The sequence below is a fragment of the Urocitellus parryii genome, chromosome 4, assembly GCF_045843805.1.
Source record: "Urocitellus parryii isolate mUroPar1 chromosome 4, mUroPar1.hap1, whole genome shotgun sequence".
In the NCBI taxonomy this organism is placed as follows: Eukaryota; Metazoa; Chordata; class Mammalia; order Rodentia; family Sciuridae; genus Urocitellus; species Urocitellus parryii.
In genome coordinates, this window is record NC_135534.1 from 155,800,974 (window position 1) to 155,818,431 (window position 17,458).

Sequence of the window (17,458 nt, forward strand, 5' to 3'; positions counted from 1 at the left end):
TCTGACCCTTGGTAAACAAGAGTATCTTGAGAAAGTTTATGAGCATTTGCTCATAGCTATTTTGTATTTATGGCAAACTATATTGGTTTTCCATGCAAAGGAGTGAGAGACAACTTCTCTTTATAGCCCATTTAAGTTAAAAGAAAAATATTTAGTAATAGTATAGTTATATAAGGATATGGGAAACATGATGAAGGTTGTATGCAAAACAAATGAAATTTTGGAAAGTTTAGCATAAGCTAATTTCCATCCAACTTCAGAGGAAAAAGATACAACTGACAGAAATGAAAACTGAAGACTATTTAAAGAAAGTATTACATTTATGGTACTCATGCAACTGTACTACAACCATTTCTTGATAACTTATTCTATTGCATGGTATTAAAACCTTACATAATCTATTTATTTTCCAAATCAATATACATGTAAGTTTTATTGAAGGCAGTAAAGAAACTTGATGTTAAGGAAATTTGGGGAATGGAATTTTTTAATGCCAAGTATTTCAAGGTAAATTCAGGTGAAAAAGCACAATTTTTAAAAAACAAAGAAGAAAATGTCCAAGGATAAGTATGTTTGTTTCTGGACATATGCATATAAGGAAAAGGAGGGTAGAGCAGGGATCACAAAGTATTCACAAATGATACAGTCTTTTGTCTACTGTGAAGAGAACAAGTAGGGGGCTGCTCCTAGCAGGTACCTCATCAATCTTGTGATGGACTGCGCTTCTGGTACTCATGAAAATGTCAAGAAATAGCTAGTGATTCTGAGCTCATTACCATAAATTTGCCTCCTTTCTTGCAGGGGAGGTCCTAGGGATTGAACTCAGGGGCACTTGCCACTGAGCTACATCTCTAGCCCTATTTGTATTTTATTTAGAAACAGGGTTTCACTGAGTTGCTTAGTGCCTTGCTTTTGCTGAGGCTTTGAATTTGCAATCCTCCTGTCTCAGCCTCCCCAGCTGCTGGGATTACAGATGTGGATTACCACTGCGCCTGGCTAACTTTGCCTCCTTCTTGACAGAATTCCTTGCTAGGGCCTACTACTAAACTTTCAGTACTTAACTGGCAATTAAAATACTTACACAAATAAAATATAAATTACTTCTTCTAGTTTATATTGAAATGGACAATACAGAAAACTTCTAAAATCACTTTAAGAACATTTTCCTTAGCTTTCACACTCTTTTAATTTGGAAGTTTTCTTGATATCTACTATTTTTCTCTCAAGATAATGGATTCAATCCTGCCTTCCAACTAGCTCTCTTTAGAAAATGGCAAAATTAAATATTAATTCCTAGCAGAAGTTGAGAAACATCTTTGCATGAATCAAATGCATTCCAGAACATCACAGACATGAAACAACACACCAGGACTGCTGAAAGCTGGTGATGATCATTCTGAGGGTCCCTCCCACACCTTAAAAACAAAAAAAACAAAACCTGTTTATTCTTGTCTCTCTGCAGGCATTCTTTCAAGTTTTCAGGCTGATGGAGATCTGAAGAGGGACACTAAATCACTGCCTGTCATCCAGACAACAAATGAGCTGACCAAATCCAAGGCAGCTTAGTATGTCTATCTCAGTGCAGAAAGAGCCCCCTTCTGCTTGTTCATGTCTATCAAAATCTGCTTTGTCAAGGTTCTTCTGAGGAGAAAAAAAAGAAATGATCCTCCTTTTTCTTGTCTTCTTGTCTCTCATGACTCCTAATCCTTTTATGCCTCCAATTCCATTGCTGCTCTGACATACAGATGCTGTGATTTGCTAGGCCTCCCTGCTACTCCCACTTTTATGAATCAGTCAGTGCTGAATTGAAACACTTTGTCACTGCCATTATTATCCCTCGGAGTGTTGAGGAACACCACCAGAAACTTGTAGTAGTCTCCTGTTTGACTCAATCTCAGTAGGCATTATGGATGATCCACTGTCTTGGTTTATACATGGCACAACATTAAGAGTCTTTATTTAAACTCTTTGCTCAAGTACTTTATTTCTTCACCACAGAAAACTCCACAAAGAAATAGTATAGGAAACACAAGCCTTTGTTATTTCTCTACAATATCGATGAGTCTATACTCTTTTGCTTGCTTTTAAACTCTGCCTTCCTTCCTCCCTCCTTCTTTTCCTCCCTTTTCTCTTTTCATGTGTTAATAGCAATTTATAATATCTTACTATCCCAGCACAATGACAGTAGCTCAGGATACAAAAATATAATATTAATTTCTCAGGGCATCCATAATAAATGCCATCCATAATAAATACCACAACATCGTGGCTTAAAATAACAGAGTTTATTATCTCATAGTTCTGGAGGCCAGAAGTCTGAAATCAAGTTGTCAACAGGCCCCGGGAAAGAATCCTTATTTCTCCAGCTTTGGTGGCCCCAGGTGTTCCTTGGTATATTTCTTTGCCATCATTGTTTGTTTTGTTTTGTTTTTTAAATTCAGGACTATAAATTGTTTTATTGATCTTACATTCTGTGTACTTCCTTTCTTGTATGATGAAAATCTTACTTCTCAATGATATTAACAATTACTCCTTTGTCTCTGTCTCTGTGTCTTCATACAGTCTTATAAAGCTACAAGTCATGGGATAGGACACACTCTATCCCACAATGACCATAAATAATTACTTCTGCAAAGACCCTATGACCAATGGTCACATTCTAGGATTCCAGGTGGACATGAATTTTGGGAGAATATTGTTTAAGCTAGAACAGATGTCCATTGGGTTCTTTTTTGGAGACTCTTTCACATATTTACTCAAACTTCAATTCAACTGGCTTACTTTCCCTCACACAGTATTAGTATGCAGAGTCCTCTATAAACATTTTTGCTAGTTTAGACTTCTAAAAGTGGTCAGTTTAGCTTTCAGTGGCCTACCACCAAAGAATCCTGGCATAGCTTCATAAGGGAGGGCCTAAGTGGTGGCTAAGAAAATGGATATATCACTGAAATAGTAAACTGATTTTTTTACATTAAGCACCTCAATTTACAATGATTGGTTGAGGAATACATCTCCCAAGTTGTTGCACTAGGTGTGTAGTTTTTTCCATTTATTTTTATATGGACTAGAAGCACAGAATTCTTAAATTCTTATAAAAAATATTTTCTTGAATTTTAGAATTAAATTGAAATTTTCTGATGAAACAATTATCATTTTACAGATGAGATAAATCTGAGGGAATGTATATTCTTACTGGCTAATTTGGGGTCAGAACTAGTAAAGATTTCCCAATTCTTTGATCAGTGTGTAAATCAGACTTTTCATATCTATTAAAGTAAATAATTTTCATTATGATTTTTCTCTCTGAATACACTTTAGCTATTTATTAATCTAAGAATAACTTCCAATATTATTGCACTAATAGTACCCTAGAAAAACACACAGGGACTTCCCTTCCTAGGAGTCCATGAATGTTTAGTGCTCAAAAATATTGTGGAGGTAAAAAATATGGAGTTTTCCATAATGACATTGTCCATATTTCTTCTAATTGCATCCGTGGATATGATACATGCTATTAGACATGATAGAAATCAATTTTTAAATAGTAAGTCTTAAATAATAAACCTTTCCCTCAGTACAGACAGCAAGCAAACAGAAATTCTTGCTTTTTTATTTGTGTACCACTGAAATTTCTTCTTATTTATTCACTTTAATTATGCGTTTACACAAGAATGCTGTAATAAAATATCTGTACACTACTTCTGTTACAAATATAATATTTAAAGTGACTTTATATACTCTAATGTAGGAGTTTCACGCTCTAAAATGGGAATGAACACATGATAATTCCTTGCCAGTTGTCTCAATAAACAGCTCCATCTGTTTCCCTTAGTCTAAAACTATTGTATTATAAGATGTTAATATAAGGCAATGAAATGAAGTTATGTTAATCCCCTTAATTTTTCTATCAATTTACTAAGGGCATACAACCAAAATAATTACTAACACATTGCTTTTTTCTCTGTCATTAAGAGTAATACTAATTGAAAAACAACTGCACAGCACATAAACACATTTTCAGTATTGCATCAGTTGTTGAAAACAGCACTAAAAGATTCTGGGACCCTTTTACATTCTTCCATGATTAGCCTGGTTGTTCTCTAGAAAAACCAGTCAATGTGGGGTAACATCATTGCTTTACTTACAGCAACATGAGAATATTTTATAACAGGTCAAAAAATGAAAATGAACATCAAGATGTGCTTTAAATATGATTCCTTTATAAAACTTAGGAACACTGCTCCATATATTTGCTATTTACTCAATCACAGAACACAATTTAAGCAGCAAAAATATTTAGAGGTGAGGAGATATGGTATTTTATAATGTTCAGAACTTTTAAATACTAAGAGTATTAGATTTTTTTTTTTCTTAGTTTGGGGTAGGGAAAAGAGACAGATTGCTGAATTAAGTCCTTTTTAAAAAAACTCTCCTAAGATTTTCCTTATTTACTATAAATCTTCACTTTTCAAACTAAAAGTGAATTTCCTGAAGTCACTTTTTTTTGGTTAGATTTAGAATTATTATTCTCTATTAATGAGATTGATACATAATTTTTATCCATGTGACTATAAAATTTTGAATACCTTTCAAAGAAAAACTGGATTTCCATACACAAATATTATTCCTCTTTTGAGTTTAGGTTCACAAAATACAAGGGGAAAGAAAAAAAATGATGTTTAGATGTCAGCAATAAAACCACACTACAAAAACAAACTTAAATGTTATTTTTCCCTACAGTTTTGAATAACCCATGAATACAATATAGGAAAAGTCGTCCACAAGATCAATTATCCACAGACCACTTCCATTCTTATAGTGGGAGGTAAGCAAGGGATTGGATTGGTTCAGTTCAGGCAGCCAATTCAGGAGAGAACCATCAAAGTGACAGTGCCTTTTGTCTGCTTGAGGATGGCCACTGCTTCTTCATGGGTTACCCCTTCTAGGCTCTGCCCATTTACAGCAATGATTTGATCACCCCTTTTAAGACGCCCATCTTCTGAGGCTGCTCCCTGCAATTATAAAGTAGACTTGTTTACTTCTCAAAAGAATGCAGCTTCACACAACAGAAAAAAAAAAGATCTAAATAAGAATGTAAATTGCTCTGCATGTACAAGCACATTGCTCTTGGTGCTCCACAAATATTAAGCAATGATGAACATACACAAAGGAGGTCTTTCTCCTAAATGGTTTTAGTATTGAGATTCCAATTTGGGAGAGAATCTAGCAGTCAATAGATGGATTTCTTTTTTTTTGGGGGGGGCGCTATTCAGCACAGCAGTTGGTAGAAATTCAAGTTAATAAAGAATATTTGGGAATTTGCCTAGTAGGAATGATTTCATAGAATCCATGATTTTCTATTCTGTAAAGACCTATAGAAAAAGAAGACACAAAATTGACTAGGAATAAAATCAGTTTCATAGCACCTGGGTATAAGGGCTAAAAGGTTTGCAAAAGCACAAAGCCTATGTGAAGGTTGACTAGGACATGATAAGGTACCAGCGCTGATTTTAAAATCCATCGCTGGGGCTGGGGGTATAGCTTAGTGGCAGTATTCTTGCCAGAATGTGAGAGGCCCTGGATTCTATTCCTAGTCTGTCTGTCTGTCTGTCTGTCTCTCTCTCTCTCTCTCTCTCACACACACACACACACACACATTCACACACACACACACACACACACACACACGCGCACGCACATGCATGCACATACATAGTTAATTCTAACTCTTTCTGTGACTTTGAAAAGGCGGCTCAAGCTGTCTTGGTTCTTACTTCCCAAGAGTAGATGGATTCTTCATATTACTATGGGCCCTACATGATAAAGATTAAAACACAGACATTGTTGTTTGAAAAAGAATTCCATCTTAAGGCATGCTTATAGAAGACAATTATGCAATTAAATATAAGATTAAAATATGGAGAATTTAATGAGGAATCCATAATGATGAAATTCTTAAAATATGTTCTCACTAGCATGCCTTAAATAAATTGTTCCTAGGCTGAGGAAAAGGACTGCATGACTCTCCTGTTCACTGGCAAATGCTGTTTGTATTTTTGGACACACCAATAGCTTTTTAAAAAAATCTCAAAAATTAAGCTAAAGCACTTTAAACCAATTAAAAATAGTAATACTTTTTTCAAAATAATAAAACCTCCATAAATTAAAGGACCATAGCATTAATCTAAAGCCTCTATATCAAATCTTTAAACATGTTTTGCATGAATTTTGCTTTCTTTCACTATAAAATTTTGAAATTTTGGGGCTGGGGATGTGGCTCAAGCGGTAGCACGCTCGCCTTGTATGCATGCGGCCCGGGTTCAATCCTCAGCACCACATACCAACAAAGATGTTGTGTCCGCCGAAAACTAAAAAATGAATATTAAAAATTCTCTCTCTCTCTCTCTCTCTCTCTCCTCTCTCACTCTCTCTTTAAAAAAAAAAAATTTGAAATTTTGGATTTTCTCCTGTAGAAAATTTTGTCCAAGTTTGTAGGTCTGAGAATATATGTCTTATGAACATAAATATGCCTTAGCAATCAAATATGGGTTTTGGTTGTTTGAATAGCTTCATCAGTGTCCCAGTATCTTTATTTTTGTTCAAACATTCTTAAGATAGAAATGTTTTTCTTTATAAAATAATAAAATCCCTTAATTATGAATAATCAATTTATTATAAATGACAAGGCTGCTGGATACTCTTTAAATTCTTTTTAGTAATCTTTCTATTTTATTCAATGAAATTAAACTTGTCAAATAAATGTTCTATTAGTTAACGTGAATATACATTTTGTGCACTTTTCTGTACCTATTTTCTATTTCACAACAACAAAAAATGCAATGAAAAAGAAATGCCAGTGCTCTGTAGCATACATATTTAAAAGGCCCCATTTTCAAATGACAATTATGTACAACTTGTTTTCAAAGGAAAGAACAGAATTTACTAACTAAAATTAATTAATATTTTTATGCATGTTGTCAAGAATTTCCATGGAGTTTTAATTTTAAGCTATTTTCCTTTAAACATTATTAAGCTCAAATTGTACAAAAATATTTAATGACTTGCTCCTGTAGGGAGTTTAGAAAGAAAATGATCAACTGTTAACCATTTGGCATTACCTCAGGCCATAAACTAATAAGCCAGCTGCTGACCACTGTTAATGAATGTTTAGCAGAGAAGAGAATGGTTAAAATTTGCAAGCTTACCTTAGCAAACACTGTTTTCACATAAATGGGTAAGTCTCCATGAGGGCTGCCATATCCTCCTACTATACTGAAGCCTAAGCCATCTGGTCCTCGGTCTAGTGTAATAGACTTACACTGAGGAGGTCTACAGTGAAGGAAAGGAAAAAAGAGGTTTGGAATTTTTTATAGATTACACACACACACACATACACACACACACACACACACATACACAATCTGAGTCTGTAAGTTATGCACTGTCTGACATCTACCTAACACTAGCATAATTCCTTGTGTTCTAATAGGGAATATATTATGAATATTTTGGGGATGCTTAAATTGTCAATGCATGCTGTGTGCAGTACTGAAATTTACATAATCTAATGAAATCCTACTTAACGCCCTAATTCTATTACTCATTTACAGTTGCCTTAAACTAACATATTCACTGCATGTTCTCATGGCACAGAAAAACTCATTCTTTTATTGGTTTATTTAAAGTGAGGGCTAAAGTTCAGGGGACTGTAATGGAATGAGACATAAACATTGGGGTTCCTAAGCTCATATAGAAAAACTGATTAAGTAATTTTATATAGCTTATATTGCTTGTAAACATTCCAATGTTCTTCTTCTTTTCTCTGGTCTTCTTATTTTCTTATGCTTTTGGTATTCAGTGTTGTTATCCAATGGCAGTGCATTTTTTCATTCAAAAGGAAGGATGTATGAAATGAGTTAATAATGCTGAAAAAATTAAAGAATAAATTTGACTTACTCTCTATCATACAGTGGTAGTGATATAAAGACTAATAAGCTCCCCTCCCCCCCAAAAATCAGAAATGAAAATGTGGGAAGGGTAGTATTATGTATAGCTATGGGTCTAAAATATATCCTTCCTTGATTAGCTAAATCTATGCCATAACTGTTCATAGTTAAAAGCACTGGGGTTTTGCATTTTATGCCTCATTTCCCTATATATTTCATCTCTAGGTGAATGCTAGAAACATGTGACAGAGAATATAATTGTCAGGAAGACTTGATTCATAAGTAACAAATAATGTACCATAACATAAGAGCTCACCCTAAATCATCCTGAAATATGCTGCTTGATGTTAGTCCAGTGAAAGACAGACTAGAATTTGTAGGCTCTGGCTGATGACCTGTGACCACACTTACATCTCCCCCAGCAACCACCTGTGTACAAAGGAGCATAGAGAGGAAAAAAGACACATGTTCATGTGGCTAGGGAGACAACAGCAGTTTTTCTTCAAAGAGAGAATTTGGATTAAAATGTGTATTTTATTGTCCACTTAATCATTTCTGTGAACATAAGAGAGAAATTTCACAAGATCCAGTGGCTTTTTAACTATACAGATAATAAAAATATTCTAACTCAATTCTACAATGCTGTCTGACGCTTTTAAAACATGGTCTCCTGTGCAATTATTTTTAAAAGATTCTTGGAATATAAGATACTCACACCACTTAAAATTCTAGCAATTAATGTTCACAGTTGAGACCCTGTATTTTGCCCTTAGAAATAAAGTAGGAGACAATAAATGCATAGGGGTAAAATGCAATGGAATGTGTTTCATATGTATATTCTTCAAGCTCTCAGTTTATATCATTTATGTTCAAGGATATATTAAATGCAAAAAAAAGAGATTCAATCCTTTTTACTGCTTTAACATCAAAGTTCATGTGCCCTCAAAGTTACCCATATTCTGAACAGTGCTTGAGATACAAACCTCACCTGCATTTCAATGGAGCCAGGGGCATTTTTCAGTAAGTTAACTGCTTGAGTGTGAGTCATCCCCTCAGTTGATGTGCCACAGATGGTGACAATCCTATCACCAACCTGCCAGGGAGAGAAAGAAATAGCCACCTACTAAAGCACACAGGGAAAATAAGACTTGGAGACCAGTGCGGTCACTTCCTTCTCTAATGTAAACTTCACATATATACTGTCACCAGACATTAAAATATAATGATGAAAATGACCAATTCCAAGAAGTCCAAGGAGCAACCACAAAAAAAGTTTTACACATTGATTTCTATAGTCACCAAAGGAGTGGGAGGGAGAGGGGGAAAGTCACTCTTCATTTCTCCAGGGTAAGGCATTATTTCTTATTAAAATAATAAAATATGGATATTATTTGGAAACTTCAATTTCTCTGGATATTATCACTATAATCATCGTTAGATGTGACTAAATCAGGGGCTGGCAAATTAATGCCCACAGGCTAAATCTGGTCCATTACCTATTTTGGTTAATAAAGTTTGGTTGGAAGACAGCTAGGCTTATTTGGCTGCTTGCACAGGGCAGAGCTGAGCAGCTGCAACAGACACTCGAGATATGACCTATAAAGCCCAAAATTTCACTATGTCCTTAGAGAAGAGTGATCCCCATGGTATATATACCATCATTTTTTAAATGTCAGTAATTAATTTAGATATCAAAAGAGGCTGAACTATTTCCAATCTAGAGGATATTTACACTAAACATGATTGTGTTTGGAGAACTTGTATGAGGCCACAGAGACTTTACTTTTAAAGAGACTTGAGTTGCTTTAAAAGAGTATTTACATGATTTTGGAGCTGTCCAGTTATCATAAAGCCCATCAAACTCTTCTAATATGAATAATCCCTCAATGTAAGCAAGTTTTGTGTAATTTTACAATATTGCAAGTCACTTTATATTAAGTTTCTGCAAACTTTACAATCAAATGAAAATAAATGATACTTTTCAATTTAATAAAGTTGACTCAGCATTTATACCAATAAAACAGAAAACTTTCACTTCATACTAGCTTTCTGAAAATAACTTTGCATTATTTTAACTTGTTCCACAGAGTCAAAAAGTATAATAAAAATACAAAGAGACAATTATAAATCTTCCCATTTCACTTACTTGCAAATTCCCGTTCAACAATATCATTTTTTCCTTTCCTTTCATTTTGTTTTGAATTATCATTCTTTATCCTTTACTTAAAGCAAGGTCTGCTGTAGCTTGGTTAGCTGACTTAGAACAGCCTTGCAATAGATGGTTAGATTAGAAGGATTTATATAAAACAAAAAAATACTGCCCCATAAAAATCTTTTGCTAGATTTGTTAGAGCTACTATGGTTGTTGGTAAAAACTTACCCTGAGTTTCTGTGTCTGAGCTGCAACTCCATTTGGGTGCATCATTGCAATAAATATAGGAACATCACCAAGTGGGCTGCCCACTCCTCCAGCTATGCTGATTCCCAGTGAGTCAGTAGGCCCCTGCCATGCAACAGATGTAAGATTTTAGTAAAAGTATTACTTTCAGTTGACCTTTGTTTATTCTTTGGTTCAAGATTCTAGTGTCCACCTTGATGTTCTATGGGTGTGAGGGTGGAAAATGTAGCTTAAGATAACTGCATTATTTTATTTGATAGAGGTCCTTAGTATGGGTTAAGAAAATAAGCATCTGTTCAGGAAGAAAAAAAAATCAAGATATGCTAAATGGAAATCATATTGTGAGACAGATGAGCAGGTAAACTCTGAAGTGAAAAGGCCACAATCTGGGGAATCAAATCTGAGTTCAAATCCAGGGATCTATGCTTACAAATGCTAGGATCTAGAACAATCCCATTCCTCAACAGATCACCAGATGATCTTCATTCCTAAAATGGTGATAACAGTGACCCTTACAGAGGGCTGCAATGAATATTAAAGGACATGATGTTGACAAGAAGTGACTAGAAAAGCGCTCAACACATCGTAAGGCTCAAAAATTGCAGCTGCTTTTATTTTCTCTCTTGTTCATGGCTGTCTGGGAAATCTGTTTCAGCAAAACTGAGAAGTGTCTGTTGAAAGGAAAGGCTCACTGATCAGCAGAAGGGAGATGCAGGGAATGATTGGATGTAGGGTCAGACTGATGCCAATTTTGGCAAAAGTGATTTTTCAAATGAGGTCATATCACTAGGAAATTCAGCAAAGACTGCACTGAGTTATTTCCACTGTATACAATGTGTGTGTGTGTGTGTGTGTGTGTGTGTGTGTGTGTGTATGTGTATTCAGCTGGATACTATGAAGCAATAACATAGTTACAGAAAAATACAAATGTAGATGCCTCTGAAAACACCAAATTACCTTTTTAATTTCAACTGTTCTTAATCCCTGTATTTCAGATGCTACTGTAAAAAAAGATATAATACAGTTATCAAAGCATTTTTATGAACATTAAATTTTCACCAATACATGGGCTATCATTTATTTTATTAAAAAATAAATGATACACAGTAGATGTGATTAGATCTGACTCATAAAGGAACTCATCATTTCTCCAGTTGCAAAAAAGCACATACCATCTCATTTCATCTCTTCATTTTAAGCATCGATTATATAACTATATAATCCACTTTGAATGAGTCAAGGACAGAATGCACTTTGCATAGAAAGACACATGCACAGCTGAGAGGAATAAAGTCATGGATGCATTTTTAAAAGAATCCATGGAGTTCAGTGCCTAAAATTCTAGAATATTAGTCATATTGCAAACAGAGACTGCCATATGGTTAGTTTCTTCAATTTGAACAACTTTCAACTAATGTATCAAGCCAAAAAACCCTTTGAATCACGATTTCATGTAATTAAAACACAGGAGGATGTTGTTAATTTTCTCAAAATTTCGCAATCTTAATGGAAAAAGAAGGCTTCACTTAGTGGCATCTTCTGATTTGCTGGAGTCACATTAAACAGAGGAAGAGAAGCAAATCAAACACACCAGTCTGCTCAGTAAGAAAAAACTACACAATCCTGATGATAATGTTTCCTATGTCTTTCAGGGTAAACATCAAATGGGAAAAGCTGCCACAGGCACAGAATCATCATGTTCAGATTTTTTTGCCAACCCACGTTTTTGTACCTCCGTAAAGATATGGGATGATTTGGGAGATGGGGGAAAAGGAAACAAAAAGAGAAAGAGTGCGAGGGAGGGAGGGAGGGAAAGAAAAAAACAGTGTTGCCGACCAAAATTCAGATCAGTAAAACATGCTTAAAATATTGAACCAATCTTACATGCATTCTTCTTTGAGCTGCTTTCCAGTGACTCAGATGTACTTATTCCAGAAAGGGGAAGAGTAAATGATGACAAACTGCCTTCACTCACCTACAAAATCCACCAATTATTTTAGAAGATTTTAGAAATAATCAATCTCCCTAAATACCACTTATTTCAGAATTCAATATTTTTAGTGCATCTAAAGAGAAATATCATTAAACAACAGTGCATTTGATAATTTGAAGGGAAATTTAAACATAATTCCTGATGATTTTTTTTTCTTTTGAAGAAATAATTTGCCTAATAACATGGGTAAATTGAAGCTAAGAGGGTAAATAAGACTGATTTCAACTTACCTAAAATTTTAATAGTTTTCATAATCTCATTTAAGACAATCCTCTATAAATTTAAACAACTGATGCACAAAGACTAGGACTTAAACAAAAACTATACAATTAGAGCCTGTTAATGATAAACTAATCTAGTAATTAAGGAAGTCTGAAAGTGTTACTCAAGGCAAGATTGGTACAAATCTACTTCTGTCTTCAGAAGAAAGCACTGAGGAAAGGACTTGGAAAAATCTTGAACTATTTCAATATTGTAATTTATATATGGTAAAGAGAATTTACAATTCACCTATGTGGGGTTTTCAGTTGAATACTGAATACTGATTGATGCTAGCAATTGCTACACAGTATGTTTAAAATCTGGTATCTTAGTCGACCTTACATATATTCGATAACTCATTGAGATTATGGGAAAAGAAGAATGCTTGAAATCACATTCTTATAATGTTTTAAACTAATCAAGAGTCACACCTTGCCTCTTTGCCCACTCATCTCCTATCCCTATCTCAAACTCTGCACTCAGTCACTCAGTCACCCTGCTTAGAGGGCCACATATGTGCCACCATGGGGCCATTTATAAGCTCTTCTTGGTGTATGGACAGCTACCCACCTGGCTGCTCTGAGAAGGCCTCCTCTCTGAATGGAATGGACCAGCTTTGATTCTTCCAACTTCCAGGGTTACTGTGCCTAGGGAACACTGGGGGAGTGGTTGTTTTATGGAAATGCTTAAATAAAATTCTATAATCATCTTTAGCAATACATTTTACTCTTCAACACTGAAGTTTTGAAAGTGTTTTTCATTTGGGATTTCTACAGGTAAGGATATCACCAATCCTTTGTGAAAAATGCCTTTAAAACATTAAAATTAATAAAAACTAACAAAAACAAACAGCAGCAGCAACCCCAGGTGTATGTCTTGTATCTCAAGATTTATATGGAGATTATTTTTACCAAAGCAAACAGAAATTGAGAATTGAGCAAATATCTCATGAAACACACTGATGTAGAAAGGTCAAATGAACTGAATAACCCAGGGCTTAAAAAAAAAACAATAAATTTGCTACTACAACCACAACTTATTTTTCCTTAATAGAAGAGGTGCTCATAAATTTGGGCAAATGATCTGTTGCTACACAGTACCTGAGTAGACTTCTTACATAATACTTAAATAAATATTGTCATAAATACAAAAAAAAAACTGAAGATAATTTCCCTATAGCCCTTTACAAATAAGCCATAGGCATGCAAGAAATGCTACATAGCCTAATACTACAGGATGTAGTAGCACCACAAGGTGTTTGAGACCCTGGGCTTTTGAGTTCAGACACACTCATTTAAATTCAGACTGTGTTTTACTAGCTCTGTGACCGTAATGGATATCTAATGTTAATATAGTTGTTGTTCTGCATTTTTAGAATGTAGAGCATAATAAGTTGTTAAGAAAAGTAATCCATGTACAGTGCTTATGACAGTGTCTAAGAGTAGGCATAAAGAGGAGGCACTGACATTGTTATGCTGCTGATGCGCTATCAAGGGAAGCTTGAACTTGAGAAGTCAAAACTTAACCTGAAATAGCCATCAGTTGATTTTTATTTGTTTTGTTGGTTCATCGTTTTGTTTTGTTTTTAGCCCCAAACTTACCAAACTTTTCTTGGGAACTACTTGTGTTTTCAGCTTACATAAATGCAGAAGTTAACAAGTTCATGCATTTATTATTCACTATGCAGTGTTATAACTCTTTCATCTACCTATAACACAGCTCTTTCAAAGTCCAAAGGTTTTGATTATTGTAAAAAATTTAAGGTAATCTTTCCATTATAAAAGCAATTAATTCTCATTAGAAAAATTGGAAAGTGAAATGAGGAAAAAGTTAATTTCAATAATTACCTCATAATTGTTGTTAAAAATTTATAAGGTTTCATTTTACATAACTGTATTGATATTGTAAACCACAATTGTTTTTTGTTTTATCTTCACTGATTACATTTTTTATATTAATATAGTTGTCATAAAGATCACTATAAATAGACATGTTTGTTATGTATCTTTGAAATACATACCAAAGTTGATGTAGTTTTTTGTCAACTATGTTACTTCCAATTTTCTTATTATTACAAATAATACTCTGATGAACTTTATGTGCTTAAATTTTTCCATATTGTAAGTTATATGAGTAAGGTTTTTAAATGAAGAATTAACCAATCAAAATAACAAACAGCAGCATGAACATTATAGTATACAAATACTTAAGGTTCTCAACCATACAGGTTGTTACAATGGTTGGCTGCATTGATATTAAAATTATTTATGTTTTATGGATACTTTCTATTCAGAGACATATCCGTGCTACAGAGCCAACATATTTTTATCTCCAGAGGAAAACTGTTCCTCCTTAAAGAATTCTTAATGTTTAAAAAACTTCAATAAATTACAGGTTTTAATGTTTTGTTAATGGCTGATTTTATATCCACATTCATATTCACAATCCTATCCAAATCATAGAGGCCAAAAATAAGAGCCTCGCCTGGAACATCCTTCCACGGCGCCCAGTCCACCATGGCAGAGCTGCCACGTGGACTCACAGCAAGATGTACCCAAGGCATGGGCACTGATGGATATGGTTTTCTAGTCAATGTTGAATTATACTTCTTCAGGTTAAAAACCACACGAGGTAAAGGGGAACAAAAAGATAAGCATTGCCCATTTACAGGAGTATATATACTCCCTATAAACTGGAATATACCCTAATAAGAAATATGTCTATAGTCCTAAGAAATGTATTTTTAAGTGATTATTCTGTACTTTACAATTCTTTTTTAAAATGAGACTCATTCTGCCTTTTCAATAGGAAAATGATCCTTCTTGAACTTTCTTTGGAGGAATCTATTTCATAATGCGAAATGTACTTAAATTTAGAATGATACCTAGGGATGGGGTCCTTCCAACAAACTGAATAATTCCCAGTGAAAGTACTGCCAAGTGAAACTGCATTAAATTATTTTCACTATATAAGGTTGGCCCACCCAAACCTGATTTTAAATACCAACTTTCAAATAGTTCAATAGTTTTGAGTCAGAATAGGATTTAGACAAAACATTATATTCTAATGCTCATAAATAATAAAATCTTTCTGCCACATTTTTTGTCACATTATTCATTATCCTTCATAAAGATGTTGACACTGCTATGCCAAAATAGGGGTTAAAGAAGAGCTGGGACAGGAAAGCCTAGAAAATATGATCTCCAGAGGTGCCATGGATACCCATCTCACCTCTGGTGATCCCCACATTGGGCAGTTCAGCCAAGACACTTTTAAAAAGCATCTCTGTGGGGCTGGGATTGTGGCTCAGTGTCAAGAGCACTTGCTTTGCATATGTGAGGCACTGGGTTCAATCCTTAGCAACACAAAAAATAAATAAACAAAGACATTTTTGGCTGCTTTGACTGTAGTGATGTATATATACATTATACTAAGAAAAAAGGATAACAGACGTTTAAAATAGTATCCAAAGTTAAATAAAGAAAACAGAAAATAAAAAGAGCATCTCTGTGTCTGAGATGTGTCTAAATCTGTATCTAAATCAGAAGCTGTAAGAAATAATCCAGAAACAAAGATGGAGGTGCAAAGATTGAGACTTTTGTGTCTGAATATGTGTTTTGTTTTAAGCAAGAATTTACACAATATTCATCTTAGAAAGATTTACTAAAATTTCAGATACTCAGTTCATGAATCCTAATACTGCTAAATAAATACAGAACAACATAATAAACAGCTGTCACTGAAAATATGTAATAGCATATTTTTTGCAAAAAGTCTCAAAGAAGTTTATTTTTTCCAATTATAGAGAAGTAGGAAAAATGTTTTATTTGAGATGATACTTTAGAGAAGTGACTAAACTATTGTAGCTGAAGTTTAAATTCTCTTTCTTTTTGCTCTTATACACACTTATTTTTGGCATTGGATTTATACCTTTAGCAATGCAGCTACAGCTTCCTGGGTGGCATTGCGAACATCTTCTCCATTCACCATTAATATCTGGTCACCCTGCATCAGTCTTCCATCAGCATCCGCGATGCCTCCTTTGACAATATCTGACACAAATACTCCAGTATCGTTTCTGCAAACCATTTTGAATTTCAACATTATTACTTTTCCTCAACTGAAATGCAATGTTTATTTAATGGAAAGCTAACTTTTTTAAAAAATGAAAAATGTATGTCTATTTTTAAGGGTTTTCTTGTTTTGAGCAATGCTGGGGCAACATGTTTTACAGTATTTCAGAGATTGAGCAGATCTTTTATAAGCATATTTGTTGTTCATCCATTACATACTGTGAAGAGGAGGGGATACTATTCTTCTCATTTTATGGGCCACACAGCTAGTAAATGGTAAAAACAGGAATAAAGGGCCAGTTCTCGGATGTTAAATCTATTGTTCTTTCTACACCATTATGAATCCTTAAATGGATATTGACTTGTGGCTATGAAAACACATTGCTGTTACCATCAACACTATTAACATTGTTGGAAATAAATAACACATGTGTATCTTAAACTAAAACCATTTGTTACTCAAACTTAACTACCACAACTGCAATGTATTTTACTTTGAATCATTACAGCTTACTTAGACATAAGATAGATTTTTCCAAAATGAGCAAACATTAATCTTATTCCAATCCTTTTGTAGAAAAATAAAAACTAAATGAAATCAAAAAAGTAATAACAAAACAAATCCCCAAACTTCCCATTAAGATACAAAAGTAAATGTAAACAGAAATGCATAGTGAAAGATGGGATATATCACTTGTTCTTCCAGGGATCTGACTCAAACAAAGCACTCTACCTTCTGATTCTAGTTTCACATCTTCAGAATTAGGGTATTGGATTAGATAATCTT

General features: G+C 34.2%; 1 protein-coding gene across 11 annotated transcripts in view; it reads right to left on the reverse strand.

The window, feature by feature from the left end:
- Positions 1 to 2,742: 2,742 nt before the first annotated feature.
- Mpdz (multiple PDZ domain crumbs cell polarity complex component) overlaps positions 2,743 to 17,458 on the reverse strand; it is a 151,629-nt gene continuing 136,913 nt past the window's right edge. For 10 of the 11 annotated variants that reach the window (XM_077797035.1, XM_077797040.1, XM_077797038.1 and 7 more), the window contains 9 exons: positions 16,529 to 16,676; positions 13,169 to 13,255; positions 12,229 to 12,319; positions 11,302 to 11,345; positions 10,327 to 10,449; positions 8,935 to 9,039; positions 8,263 to 8,375; positions 7,206 to 7,329; positions 2,743 to 5,012 (listed from right to left, as the gene is read on the reverse strand). In XM_077797035.1, the coding sequence (XP_077653161.1) occupies positions 4,866 to 5,012; positions 7,206 to 7,329; positions 8,263 to 8,375; positions 8,935 to 9,039; positions 10,327 to 10,449; positions 11,302 to 11,345; positions 12,229 to 12,319; positions 13,169 to 13,255; positions 16,529 to 16,676 (982 nt within the window). In that variant the 3' untranslated portion in view covers positions 2,743 to 4,865. The remainder of the gene's footprint in view (positions 5,013 to 7,205; positions 7,330 to 8,262; positions 8,376 to 8,934; positions 9,040 to 10,326; positions 10,450 to 11,301; positions 11,346 to 12,228; positions 12,320 to 13,168; positions 13,256 to 16,528; positions 16,677 to 17,458) is intronic. The other variant, XM_077797033.1, reaches the window with a different exon arrangement.